The sequence below is a fragment of the Spermophilus citellus genome (genome assembly GCF_964194105.1).
Source record: "Spermophilus citellus genome assembly, chromosome: 12".
NCBI classification, from domain to species: Eukaryota; Metazoa; Chordata; class Mammalia; order Rodentia; family Sciuridae; genus Spermophilus; species Spermophilus citellus.
Window position 1 is genome coordinate 85570351 of NC_138198.1, and position 15696 is coordinate 85586046.

Below are 15696 nucleotides of genomic sequence, written 5' to 3' on the forward strand. Positions count from 1 at the left end.
TGCTAATGATGAATTCACGATCCTCCTGCCTCAGCTCACTGAGCTGCTGGGCTTACAGGCATGCACCACCATACCCAGCTCAATGTTATTTTTTGTAGTTAACAGTTATTCTTTTTTAAAAACAAATGTGCTAAGCAAGTTATGTACACATAGTTAATTCTAATCCCAATCATTAGTTTTCCAAACACATACAAAGTTATTGGCTGGTCATGAATACCAACTAGGTCTGAGAATTCCTTTTTCTTGTCTTTTAAATGACTACACATCTTAACTTTGGTCAATGAACTACCTTTAGTTTGTGATTTTTGGATTATTATTATTATCTAAGAGGAATATTTTAAACAAATGCTCTAATAGGAGACACTAGGCTAAACCTATGAATTTTAAGAACTAATTCTTATAAAACTAAATGTTAAATATCTCCACTTTCATATTTCAAAACAGAAATCATCACATTGGGATGGGGGGAATAAAAATTGTTAGAAGTTATTACCATAGCCCTGCTGCTGTCCTGGGTAGCCCTGCTGCCCTGGGTACTGCTGCTGCTGGGGTGGATATCCTTGTTGTGGAGGGGGTCCCTGGTAAGCATCCTGTTGTTGGCCATATTGTGAATTTCCTAAAGGATAATTGGAGAAGAGGAAAAAAAAACACTGAGAAGTTTGCTGAATTAACTTTTTCCCTCTAAGATGCATAGCCAACAACACAAGAACAAAATAAAATGGCATATTGATTTTTAAAAGTTAACAAAACAAAGAAAAACTCAAACCAAACAGAAGGATTTCGGCCAAACAAACTGCAGTTAAAGCCAATTTTGCAAGGTTGAACTGCAGCATTTTCAGCGTCTCTGCCATACGAGCATTACATTTACTGGAACATCACAGTCATAAGATCATGACTATGCTAAATAAAATAAAAAAGACAAAATTAAAGACAGCTACAAGAGCACACACTAGCTACACAAGATCAGCAAGCTGTTTCCTAAAGGCACTATACTTATATGTAAAATTATACATATGTAAACACACGAGGAAAAAAAAATTGGATTGATGGATTTATGTTCAAATAGAAAATTTCCACTGAGGAAAAAATTATTTTTAAATGTTTTAGTCTTTTTATTGTTGTTAGAAATGGCAAGTCATGGTTATACATTTTAAATATTTGTAAGGAAATTATTTTGATTGTTTTGGGCTCCCTGTAACTTTTAAGACAGCCAGCAACTAGTATTCTACAAGAGCTTTGCATGGGTAGAAGTTGTCTTATGCAAGAATTTTCATTCCTGTAGAAGGGGATATATATGTATGTGTGTGAAGGTATATAGATACCTCCTTCGTAGTAATGTTGTGAGGAATCCTCATAAGGCCTATCGTAGCCTTGTTCAGGATACGACGGTTGCTGATAACCGTAATCATTATGACCTACATCAATTCGACAAGAGACAGGAAGAAACGTTAATGGCCACTGAGTGAAAACCCTAAAAATATTTAAACTTTCAGATAAAATTGAAAAAAAGAAAAAGAAATGGAAATACATAAAAAATAATTTCAATTGCATTAGCCAAATATTTACAAATGTGACTGTTTTCATATTGAGATAACGTGCAATTTTTTTAAAGCAAAAAGCAGTAGTTTTAGAAACATTACACTTATAGACTTGACTCTGATATTCCTCATTGAGGAGGGAAAAACTTTATCTTCTTTTTTTTTTTTTGGAGAATGAAAGCATTCAGGCCTTTCACATGTAAATAACTTGAATTAAATCAGAATGAACAAAAGAAGCAATTATCATATTTTGTCAAACACCTGTTCTGCTGGTCTCCAATTCCACAGCATATGCTAAAAACAATGCAAAATATAAAAGAGCTCCATAACTTTTTTTCCCCTGAAAGAAACTGAAACAATTTTTTCACACTCCTAACATTTTCTCACATAATCTCAAAGTGTTTTCAGGTGCAAAATATATTTATTAATGGTGCCACTTTAGAAGTCTTTAGAAAATATTTCTGGAGTATCATAAACATATACCTTCTTAAACTTAACAGTGTTAAATGCTAGGGTACACCTTCAATTTTAAGAAATAATAAATTTCACCTATAAGATAACTAGATTCTATTTTCATCCTTTAAATAAATTTCACTAATTGTAGAAAATGACTTTTCAAGTTGCTAAAATCTGAACTGAATTTTACAAGAATGTCTAATTATAGAAGAAAGAATATGGTTAATGAATAAATATTATACTCAGTGCTCTAACATTTGAATATTCCCAAACCACTACGTAATTATCTATATCAAAGGTAGGCAAACTGTGTCCTGTAGGCTTTATATAGCCAGTGGCCTGTTTTTGTAAATAAAGTTTTATTGTAATATAGTCATGGCCATTCATTTAAGGACTATGTCAAACTGAAAAAGTAAGGATTCAGTGGTTGAGACCAAGACAATATGCCCTACAAAGACTAAAAAATTTATTATCTGGCCCTTTGCAGAAAAAGTTTGCCAACTCTTCATCTATGTTACTATCTGGACATGGGGAAAAAAATATCCAATGCTGTTTAAGAAAATAATTGTTGTTATAAGTGGAATATTTATGCATATATCAAGACATACTTATATACATTAATGCAAAAATGATACTGTACAAATAAAAAATCCACTAATGTAATAAAAAGTACAATAACCTTAAGGTTTTGATATTTACAAAAATAATATACCTATCTATTTTGAATAGAAAGGTCATATTTATAATAAGGCAAATTTCACATTTCAGGAAATAATTAGGACCCAAAGTTCAACTAAATCATTTAAAAATTAAACAAATAAAATAATCATTAATTTCAACAATATAACTTAACAAAGTAGATTTCAACTCTTTAAAAATCTATAGTCCATACTAAAATTACTAAGTTTTTTTTAGAAAAAGCTAAATACGATGTGTACATATGAAATAAAAAATAAAAAAGCCAACTTTCTAAATAATTCATGGCAAGAAAAATCTGAGATCGAAAAATACATCATTCTCTAAATAAGAATAATCCATAATGTCATTATCACTAATAAACATTTAATGATGTAACTATTATAGATGATTGCCCTTTCTGTATATTTAGAGCCTCTGTGGTAAAAATCCGTGTCTTTAGAGTACCAATGTACCTTTCTTTATATTCAAACACTTTAAGTTTCCCTAATTGTATTTCAAGTTGTTAAAATCTGAACTAAATTTTATAAGAATATCTAATTACAGAAAGAAGAATATAGTTAAATATACTCTGTGCTCTAACATTTGAATATTCCCAAACCATTTTTTGTGAAACAATTTTTCAAATACACCAAATTATATCTTCTTGCTAGCTTACATTAGTATCTAGTCAACAGCTCCTGACGCTTTAGCTTTAAAATTCTCAAGTTTCTCTACTAAGTAACTTAAATATGCCAAAGGAGTTTACTATGAATGAATTTTCTGGGAAATCATTTCATAATAAGACAAATTATTTTATAATATGACTACATCTTAATTTTTCATCTCTACAGATTTGGATTATTTTTTCTTCAAAATTACATTGTAAGAATTTTCAAACAAAGAAATATTTTTAAAACTGCACAGTGAAAACCTACTTGTATACTTTTATTATTACTAATTAGATTTTCTTAAAATGTGATCTTCTTTACTAATTATTTTTTCACAATCTACCTTCCCTCTTTAAAAACAAAACAAAAGAAACCCACTAAGCTGAATAACTAAAAATCTGGTTTCTAAATTATCTTGCTTATTCTACTAAATCTATACAAATCTATATATCCTGTGATAGAGTATAGTCCCCCTAATTCTTCTCAAATCCAACACTAATGTACACAACAGAACATTGTTCTTTGAGAAGTACGCGATGTTAACTGATATTCAAGAACTATATTCTCCATGTATTTATACAATGTATAAAAGTAAACCAATAGCTGAATTTTATAGTATGTGAATTGTATCTTGATAAAGCTGTTACTTAAAAAAAAGTAAATCAATAACATTCGTTTCAGTTCAAATGAGCAATCACAGATATGAAAGGATCCTCTTATATACGAAAAGGATTCCAATGACAGAATGTGATTCCTGATGGTACTAATGGAATAGCTACTCAAAATATACTTTGAATTAGGCTATAAACTAATACTTAAATTACTAAAGTGTTTCTAAATTCAGAAGAAACAAATTGATAGTTTCTTCATCTTCACTGTCTACATTAATGTCGGGCAGGGATAGAAAATGGGAAGGTTAACGTTAGGAGAGATTACCATCAGGGTAATATTGCTGGTTCATGCCTTCTGGAGGACCTTGTCCACCATGACTGTATTGGTCCCCATAATAGTCTTCCTGGCCTGAGTACTGCTGTGGTGGGCCTGAAAAACCACAACCAGTCAAGATGTAAATAATTTGTTCTCTGTCATCAAAGGCTTTCTATTCTGATGTAATGAGAGATTATTTTTCAGATGCAGATTCCCCTCCAACACTTTGGCATTTCTGGTACTTTTAATTATTCATATATACACACACACATAGAAACACAGCAATTCTACATACCACATTTACTAAAATTAACGTTAAGACCACTCATGCAATATCAAACAAAACAACTCAGAAAAAACAAATACTAGGTTCTTAAAAATAGGTTCAACTTGGTAGAAGATTAATTTCCTTTTCATTTTGATATTAGAGCACATCAAGATAAAATTGGGCTTGTTCCTAGCCATATATTCTAAACTGGTAAAAGAGAAAACAGTATTTCCTAATGCAAATTAGCAAGTTTTTGATATAAAAATTTTAGGATAAGAGAAACCTGTGTATCAGGAAGTTCTTATTTATTTAATGACTCTTAGGACCCTTCATACCTACTATATCCACTGTCTTTGGAGGTGGGGGAATAACAACAAAAAACCCCGACTATGCCTAGACAAAAAGTTCACTAAACTCAAAGCCTTTCAATTACTGTTATTAATATTAAGCAGGAAATTTTCCAAATGTAATCTTACCCTGTTGAGGTGGTCTATAGGGAGGAATCTGTCTCTGACCCATCATATGATTGCCTTGGTTAACTTGACCCATCATTCCCATGGGTGGCTGCTGTCCTTGGTAATGCTGCCCACCTCCTTGTGGCATATTGTATTGCTGAGAAGGGGGCTGCTGATGCATCATTGGACCTGAAAATAAACATTATGCACATAATTTTTTTTGCACAGAATTTTAACATCTTCAGAGAATTACAAGATTCTGTTTATAATACAAAATATATAATAACATAATAAAATCAACTTAAAAGCAAATCTTTGAATTAACGCTCCCACACCTTAAAAAACCCTGTAAATAAGGATATAAACAACCAATATACGGTAGCTGACCCCTAGAGCAGTATTCTAGTTATTCAAAAAATAAATAAATAAATAAAGACAAAAAAGATAAAATATATGAATATCTTGAATGTATATATTTTCCATGTTCTACCTAATATTTACCTATACCACCTTTTTAGAAATACACAAGTCAGTAGTCAAACGAAGGGAAAGAAATCAAATTCCTGGATTTCTATTTTATTTTATTTTGAATAGCCACTTAATAATGACAGAAAAGGTAATTATACAAACATTTGCAAATACATCAGTAGAATTTCATAAATTTAATTTTAGGACTGCGGACTGAACCCAGGGGCACTTTACCATTGGAGCCATATCCCCAGTTCTTTTATTTTGAGATAGGGCCTCACTAAATTGCTGAGGCTGGTCTTGAATTTGCAATCCTCTTGCTTCAGCCTCCTGAGTCACTGCCAGTCTACTGTTTATACAGTTACAAATACTCCCCCCTTGACTCTCTTGGGGACAATTTAAGAAGAAAGTATAAAAGGCAAAGAAACAATCAAGAGCCTGGAAAAGTTTTATAGGAAAACCTGCCTAGAAGAGCCAAGAGCTCATCATTCAATTATTTAAATAAACAACCGAAAACAATGCAAAGCAAAATCACCTCTTTAAAAGAATTACTGACCTATCATAATAGTAACAAAGTAAGCAGAAATACTTTCTAAGTAAAGAAATATTTTATCCAAAGGAATGCTCTCACAGCTAATGTTTTTCTCCTACTCATCTTATTCTGTTCTACTTTTTTTTTTCCAAATTCTTCTTTTCCTTTTAATTTTATCATTGTAAAATAAGTCTTTTCAAAAGTTACTCCAGGCCCTTCTTTCAACAAGGAAATAAACTCTTAATAATAGGAACTAAGTAGCTCAGTGAGAGTAGAGAGGAAGAAAATTTAACATTTAATGCACAGCTACACTGCCAGTTACATGCTTTCACATTCATTTCCTATAAACCCCTAACAACTAACTACCAGAGAACAATCCCAAGTTGTTTTTTTTTTTTTTAATTTCAAGTTTTCAGCCAAGAAATCCAAAGATCAAGATTATATAACCAATAGATACTAGTTGGGATTAGGACAAATCTCAAATCTGATTTCAAAGCATATACCTGTTCCACTATTTTTCATTAGCTCTACTAAAAAATAAGCTATATTTGGTCTGTAGTTCAGAAACAAGTTTTGCTGTAAAAAAGTTCTAGGGCTGGGGTCGTGGCTCAGTGGTAGAGCGCTTGCCTAGTATGTGTGAGGCACTGGGTTTGATCCTCAGCACCACAGATAAATAAATAAATAAAATAAAGGTATTGCATCCAGACAAAAAAGTTCTAAGACGATAATGAGCTTAACTGAGGTTATAATTTCAAGTATATTTTATATATAATTAAGTACTGAAACTAAGAGTCACAGTATAATAGGCAACCTGATTATTTGTGTAATTTATCTTCAGGAAATGAAGGTTTTGCTGTGTCTTTCTTCTCCAACACTGTCTGAAAACCTCTGGCCTTAACTGAAAGTAGCAATACAACTAGTGTATGCTCTATGCATTGAAACCAAAATTAAAATAAAAAACATAATAACTGGGGGGGGGGGGGATCCAAAAAGATACACAATAAAATTCTAAGCTTTGCTCTAAAGGAGAAAAGTAATTCTAGCTTAAGCTCTAGACAGCAAAGACCATGCTGCTTGTGCTTTATCTTTTGGGACCATCAGCAATTCCAATCCCAAAGAGCTCAATTACCACCCTTCCCTTATTCTCAGTCACTTTCCTCCTTCTGAGGATCCTAAAATCACAGAGAGAATGAACAGGCTTGCTCTTCTATACAAACGTACTTTTCATTGTTTCCTTGAAGACTTACCCACTAAAAATAAAAAAATTACGATTTTATAACTTCAATTCTGATTGTTTAGGAAACATTTTCTTTATGATAAAGAAATATGCTACAGTGGTAATGTGTATCATCTCCTGAGACACTAATGAAAATAAGAGCTAAATCTCAAAAGAATACCCCAAAGTAAGTTTCAAAAATGTACACTATAGAGTAAAATAAAAGTACAAAATGAGTCTATTATAAATAACCTTTTTCTGTGAATAATAGCATTATGTGTTATTATATGCTTAACGGATATTCCTCATATTTTCCTTAAACCATTTTGATGTTAAGATGCACTACAAAGTATAATATATGAAGACTCTTACTAATATCTTAATTACTAATATACTTTTTACAAGGACATAAAACAAAAAATTACCATGTTATTTAATTCCATTTTGAGTTTTATACCCTTCTAGATATTCGACAGAAATAATGACCATATCTTAAAACATAAAATATTCCCCAAATTATTGTACTTTATATTACTGAAATTCTTGATTCCACTGAGATGGTTAATACTTAGTTTTATCTGAGTCAGAAAGAATTTTCTTAAAAGAGTAAGCTGAGGATAAAATTTGAGTACTTCTTATATACCAGAGGATGGGCCAAAACCCAAGTGGCACAGAGATGTGACAGGAATTACCACAATCTCAATGACTTACAATTAGATAGATCAAGAAGAAAAAAGGTTTTACAGACATTGTTTTAATTAACCTGTGAAGAGTTTTGAAACAATATAATTTTTAAAAATGTTCTGACATATTCACTTATTCATATCTGTAGATGAAAACCAACACACTAAAATTCTATAAATAGTTTCATTAATCTAAGAATTATTTCAACAACATAGTTAAAAATGATAACTAACATTAAATGAGCACTTATTAAGAGCCATGAACTAAGCTAAAAGCTTTATATATATTATTTATCCTCCCCATATATTATGAAAACAGGTATTATCAACTTAATTTTCCTAAAATATAAGGAATTTCCTCAATTTACCAATAATTATAAGAATCAGCATTGATTCTATAAGGAAACTGTTGACAATCATTATTTTCATTTTAATATTTTATCATTTACTATTCATATTTTACTACTTGTTCCTTAACCAATTATTCTCAAAATAAGCCATTTATAACTCAAATACAGTACTAATAGTTGGTTTACAAGAGAAAAATTCCTGTATTCTAGAAAACTCAAGTAGCTACACTACTATATGTTTAAGCAGTCATTTAAAATGAAAAAAAGATTCTCTACATAACTAAATTATACGTCTGTCCACATGAAGAATTTTAAATAGTTCACAGTCAGATGTTTGGACACCATACCAAGGATAAAAGAACAAAAGCTGAATAAGAAAATGTACAATTATCCCAGAAACTTAGTAGCTAGGCACAAACTTAGCTGGTTACTTACCTAAGTAACTAATGAAAAATAAAACCATGATACATTTTAGTTAGTAAAAAAAACAACTCATTAAGTGATACAAACTTTTTTGACTAAGTGCAGTGGGCCATGTAATCTCAGCTACTTGAGAGGCTGAAGCAGAGGATCATAAATTCGAAACCAGCCTCAGCAACTTAGCGACACCTTGTCTCAAAATAAGAAACAAAAAGGACTAGGGATAGATGTGCAGTTGTAAAATGCCCTTGGGTTCGATCCATAGGAGAAGGCGGGGAGGTTTTTTTCTTTTTTCATAACATAAAATTTTGAATTAAAAACCAGGATTCCAACATGGCGGCGGGTGCAGAGAGATCAAGTCTCTGACCTCTTCAGCTGTGCAGGCATAGGGAGTCGTAAACAACCTAAACCTGTTTGCTCAGGATCACTACGCACTGCTGAGCTGACGTGGATCTGGGGCGAACAGTCTGGGCCTCTCAGAACACACACTGAGCCCAGATCGGCTGAATTCAAGCTCCCGTTCCCTGCTTCCTGCAGACAAACAGCTGTGACTCAGCACTAATCCATCCGACTGAAACAACTGGTCAGCCCTTCTCATCCTACGGAGGTAAATGCCTACTGAGCCTTCATAGGTAGTGGCCACAGGTTTGAAACGGGGCTTGGGAGAGACAGTAAGGATCCACCCGTTGCATTGGTCGCCCGGCAAAGGGAAACGAACTGTCGCCATTTGCAAGAGATACCACCATGACAGAGAACTGACGTCATCAGACTGCCGCGGAGGAGATAACTTCATTGAAACCTGCGGCTACAGGTGTGTAATTCCCTAGCCTTCCCTCTCCACACATCGGGGAAACCATAAGGACCCCTCCCAGCTCTCCCGTGAGCACGATAGCCAGACTGAGGGAATCAGAGGTGGCGCGGGACCTGCAGCGCGGAACTACCACTCCCACCAGTGCTGACAGCTGAGGTCTCTTGCACCAGCTACCGGGGGCGTGGCTACCGGAGGGCAAGTAAAATTTGCTGAGGATTCTCAGCCCCAAGCTCTACAAACTTAGGGTCTGAGGGAATGGCAAACTGGGAGAGTGTGCCCAGTCGTTCATGAAAACAGGGCTCCCGGGAGCAGCAGACCTGGCGTGTAGCCAGTATTGTGGTGAGCGGCACCCGTGAGAGGGGCCTGGCTAGAGGAAAAGCGGGAAATGAGAGACACAAGAGGAGGCCCTAGGCACTCAGGATTGGAGACTCGCCCAGTCTGGGAGGAACTGCTGCACAGTGACTGGTTCCCGCGAATTGACAGGAGAAACTTGGCCTGGTGGGCACAACGCCACCTACTGGAAGAGAAGTTAATCAAACTCTAAGACTGCATTTATTAGTTTTTTTTTTCTTTTTTCTTTTCGCATTTTTTTTTGATTTGGGTTTTTCTTTCATTTTCATTTTTCTTTCTTGTTTTTTTAATTTGTTTTTTACAATTTTTTAAATTTTTTTTCTTCTAATTTTAATTTTTTAAATTATTTTTTTAAAATTTTTTCCTTTTTATTTCCTATTTTTTTCTTCTTTTCTCTTTTCATTTCTTTTCAATTATCTTATCCCCCTTCCTTGAATTCTACCTGCTTACTCCCATTCTCTTTAGTGACTTCTTCCCTTCCCTTCTAATACCTTTCCTCCCAAGAATCTAATAAGTTTATAGGAGTAAACAGTAACTCATCAAACAGAACAAGAAGTAACATGAGCAGCTTCAAAAAGCAAGGAAGAAAAGGACTACAAACAATGAAGGACAGCCTAAATATTCAGGAGGACCTAGAGTCATCAGAAAAATGGTCATATAAAGAACTCAAGGAACACCTTAGACAGATGGAATGGAACCTTAAAGAGGATACGAGACAGCAAATCCAAACAGTGAAAGAACACATTGAAAATGAATTACATAAACAGATAAAAGAAGAAGTTAAGCATCTTTATCAGGAGATAGAGATTATAAAAAATAATCAAACAATAATTCTAGAAATGAAGGAAACGATAAACCAAATTAAAAACTCAACTGAGAGTATCACTAACAGAGTGGAGCAAGTAGAAGCCAGAACGTCAGATAATGAAGACAAAATATATCATCTTGAAAAGACTCTAGCCAACTCAGAAAGGCTGGTAAAAAATCACGAGAAAAACATCCAAGAGTTATGGGATAACATAAAAAAACCAAAATTACGAGTCATCGGGATAGAAGAAGGTACAGAGATTCAAACCAAGGGAATGAGTAACCTGCTGAATGAAATAATTACAGAAAACTTTCCAGAAATAAAAAAGGAAACAGATATACAAATTGAAGATGCATACAGGACACCGAGCACACAAAATCACAGTAGACCAACGCCAAGACACATTGCTATGAAATTATCCAATATACAGAACAAAGAGAAAATATTAAAAGCTACAAGAGAAAGGAGACAGATTACATTCGGGGGTAAACCAATAAGGTTAACAACAGATTTTTTCATCACAGACACTGAAAGCAAGAAGGTCATGGAACAATGTATTTCAAACACTGAAAGACAATGGATGCCAACCAAGAATTCTGTATCCAGCAAAATTAAGCTTCAGGTATGACAACGAAATAAAAATCTTTCATGATAAACAAAAGTTAAAAGAATTTGCAGCCAGAAAACCAGCATTGCAAAGCATTTTGAGCAAAACACTACACGAGGAAGAAATGAAAAACAATAACCAAAACCATCAGTGGGAAGTGCCTCAGTAAAGACAGAGGGTGAGGGAAAAGATAATCATAGAGAAACAAACTAAATTTTTTAAAAAAAGGATAAATAATCAAACATGGATGGAAGTACAAACCATATATCAATATTAACTCTGAATGTTAATGGCTTAAACTCTCCAATAAAGCAACATAGGCTGGTAACATGGATTAAAAAAACAAATCCAACAATATGCTGCCTCCAGGAGACACATCTGATTGGAAAAGACATACACAGGTTGAAGGTGAAAGGATGGGAAAAAATATACCATGCACACGGTCCTCGTAAGCAAGCAGGGGTGGCCATCCTCATATCGAATAAAATCGGCTTCAAGACTAAGTTAATCAAAACGGATAAATAAGGTCATTATATACTGTTAAAAGGCACCATTCACCAACAAGACATAACAATTATCAATATTTATGCATCAAATGATGGTGCTGCAACATTCATAAAATAAATTCTCCTCAAGTTCAAGAATCAAATAGACCACAACACAATAATTATGGGTGACTTCAACACACCTCTCTCACCATTGGACAGATCCTCCAAACAAAAGTTGAATAAAGAAACTATAGAACTAAATATCACAATCAATAACCTAGACTTAACTGACATATATAGAATATATCAACCATCATCAAGTAGATATACTTTTTTCTCAGCAGCACATGGATCCTTCTCAAAAATAGACCATATATTATGCCATAGGGCAACCCTCAGTAAATATAAAGGGGTGGAGATAATACCATGCATTTTATCTGATCATAATGGAATGAAACTGGAAATCAATGATAAAAGAAGGAAGGAAAAATCCTACATCACATGGAAAATGAACAATAGGTTACTGAATGATCAATGGGTTACAGAAGACATAAAGGAGGAAATCAAAAAATTCTTAGAGATAAATGAAAATACAGACACAACATATAGGAATCTATGGGACACAATGATAGCAGTTTTAAGAGGAAAATTCATCGCCTGGTGGTCATTCCTCAAAAAAAGAAAAAACCAACAAATAAATGAGCTCACACTTCATCTCAAAGCCCTAGAAAAGGAAGAGCAAAACAACAGCAAATGTAGCAGAAGGCAAGAAATAATTAAAATCAGAGCGGAAATCAATGAAATTGAAACAAAAGAAACTGCTGAAAAAATTAACAAAACTAAAAGTTGGTTCTTCGAAAAAATAAATAAGATCGACAGACCTTTAGCCATGCTAACGAAGAGAAGAAGACAGAGAACTCAAATTACTAACATATGGGATGAAAAAGGCAATATCACAATAGATGCTACAGAAATACAGAAGACAATTAGAAATTATTTTGAAAACCTATATTCCAATAAAATAGAAGATAGTGAAGACGTCGATAAATTTCTTAAGTCATATGATTTGCCCAGACTGAGTCAAGAGGATACACACAATTTGAACAGACCAATATCAATGGATGAAATTGAAGAAGCCATCAAAAGACTACCAACCAAGAAAAGCCCAGGACCGGATGGGTATACAGCGGAGTTTTACAAAACCTTTAAAGAAGAATTAATACCAATACTTTTCAAGTTATTTCAGGAAATAGAAAAAGAGGGAGCTCTTCCAAATTCGTTCTATGAGGCCAACATCACCCTGATTCCGAAACCAGACAAAGACACCTCAAAGAAAGAAAACTACAGACCAATATCTCTAATGAACCTAGATACAAAAATCCTCAATAAAATTCTGGCGAATCGAATACAAAAACACATCAAAAAAATTGTGCACCATGATCAAGTAGGATTCATCCCTGGGATGCAAGGATGGTTCAATATACGGAAATCAATAAATGTTATTCACCACATCAACAGACTTAAAGATAAGAACCATATGATCATCTCGATAGATGCAGAGAAAGCATTCGACAAAGTACAGCATCCCTTTATGTTCAAAACATTAGAAAAACTAGGGATAACAGGAACTTACCTTGACATTGTAAAAGCTATCTATGCTAAGCCTCAGGCTAGCATCATTCTGAATGGACAAAAGTTAAAGGCATTCCCTCTAAAATCCGGAACAAGACAGGGATGCCCTCTATCACCACTTCTATTCAATATAGTTCTCGAAACACTGGCCAGAGCAATTAGACGAAAGAAATTAAAGGCATAAAAATAGGAAAAGAAGAACTTAAATTATCACTATTTGCAGATGACATGATTCTATACCTAGAAGACCCAAAAGGGTCTACAAAGAAACTACTAGAACTAATAAATGAATTCAGCAAAGTGGCAGGATATAAAACCAACACGCATAAATCAAAGGCACTTCTGTATATCAGCGACAAAACTTCTGAAACGGAAATGAGGAAAAACACTCCATTCACAATATCCTCAAAAATAATAAAATACTTGGGAATCAACCTAACAAAAGAGGTGAAAGATTTATAAAATGAAAACTACAGAACCCTAAAGAGAGAAGTAGAAGAAGATCTTAGAAGATGGAAAAATATACCCTGTTCATGGATAGGCAGAACTAACATCATCAAAATGGCGATATTACCAAAAGTTCTCTATAGGTTTAATGCAATGCCAATCAAAATCCCAACGGCATTTCTTGTAGAAATAGATAAAGCAATCATGAAATTCATATGGAAAAATAAAAGACCCAGAATAGCAAAAGCAATTCTAAACAGGAAGTGTGAATCAGGCGGTATAGCGATACCAGATTTCAAACTATATTACAGAGCAATAGTGACAAAAACAGCATGGTACTGGTACCAAAACAGGCAGGTGGACCAATGGTATAGAATAGAGGACACAGAGACTAATACACAAAGTTACAACTATCTTATATTTGATAAAGGGGCTAAAAGCATGCAATGGAGGAAGGATAGCATCTTCAACAAATGGTGTTGGGAAAACTGGAAATCCATATGCAACAAAATGAAACTGAATCCCTTTCTCTCGCCATGCACAAAAGTTAACTCAAAATGGATCAAGGAGCTTGATATCAAATCAGAGACTCTGCATCTGATAGAAGAAAAAGTTGGCTCCGATCTACATACTGTGGGGTCGGGCTCCAAATTCCTTAATAGGACACCCATAGCACAAGAGTTAATAACAAGAATCAACAAATGGGACTTACTTAAACTAAAAAGTTTTTTCTCAGCAGGAGAAACAATAAGAGACGTAAATAGGAAGCCTACATCCTGGGAACAAATTTTTACTCCTCACACTTCAGATAGAGCCCTAATATCCAGAGTATACAAAGAACTCAAAAAATTAGACAATAAGATAACAAATAACCCAATCAACAAATGGGCCAAGGACCTGAACAGACACTTCTCAGAGGAGGATATACAATCAATCAACAAGTACATGAAAAAATGCTCACCATCTCTAGCAATCAGAGAAATGCAAATCAAAACCACCCTAAGATACCATCTCACTCCAGTAAGATTGGCAGCCACTATGAAGTCAAACAACAACAAGTGCTGGCGAGGATGTGGAGAAAAGGGTAGTCTTGTACATTGCTGGTGGGACTGCAAATTGGTGCGGCCAATTTGGAAAGCAGTTTGGAGATTCCTGGGAAAGCTGGGAATGGAACCACCATTTGACCCTGCTATTGCCCTTCTCGGACTATTCCCTGAAGACCTTAAAAGAGCATGCTACAGGGATACTGCCACATCGATGTTCATAGCAGCACAATTCACAATAGCTAGACTGTGGAACCAACCCAGATGCCCTTCAATAGATGAATGGATGAAAAAAAAAATGTGGCATCTATACACAATGGAGTACTATGCAGCAATAAAAAATGACAAAATCATAGAATTTGCAGGGAAATGGATGGCACTAGAGCAGATTATGCTTAGTGAAGCTATCCAATCCCTAAAAAACAAATACCAAATGTCTTCTTTGATATAATGAGAGCAACTATGAACAGAGCAGGGAGGAAGAGCAGGAAGAAAAGATTAACATTAAACAGAGACATGAGATGGGAGGGAAAGGGAGAGAAAAGGGAAATTGCATGGAAATGAAGGGAGACCCTCATTGCTATACAAAATTACATATAAGAGGTTGTGAGGGGAATGGGAAAATAAATAAGGAGAGAAATGAATTACAGTAGATGGGGTAGAGAGAGAAGATGGGAAGGGAGGGGAGGGGGGATAGTAGGGGATAGGAAAGGTAGCAGAATACAACAATTACTAATAGGGCATTATGTAAAATTGTGGATGTGTAACCGACGTGATTCTGCAATCTGCATTTGGGGTAAAATTGGGGGTTCATAACCCACTTCAATCTAATGTATGAAATATGATATGT

General features: G+C 34.3%; 1 protein-coding gene across 9 annotated transcripts in view; it reads right to left on the minus strand.

Moving 5' to 3' along the window:
* SS18 (SS18 subunit of BAF chromatin remodeling complex) overlaps nucleotides 1-15696 on the minus strand; it is a 94468-nt gene that overhangs the window by 15676 nt on the left and 63096 nt on the right. For 2 of the 9 annotated variants that reach the window (XM_081263342.1, XM_081263347.1), the window contains 4 exons: nucleotides 5012-5179; nucleotides 4277-4381; nucleotides 1323-1415; nucleotides 494-616 (listed from right to left, as the gene is read on the minus strand). In XM_081263342.1, coding sequence (XP_081119468.1) covers nucleotides 494-616; nucleotides 1323-1415; nucleotides 4277-4381; nucleotides 5012-5179 — 489 coding nt within the window. The other 7 variants (XM_081263344.1, XM_081263349.1, XM_081263341.1 and 4 more) reach the window with 5 other exon arrangements.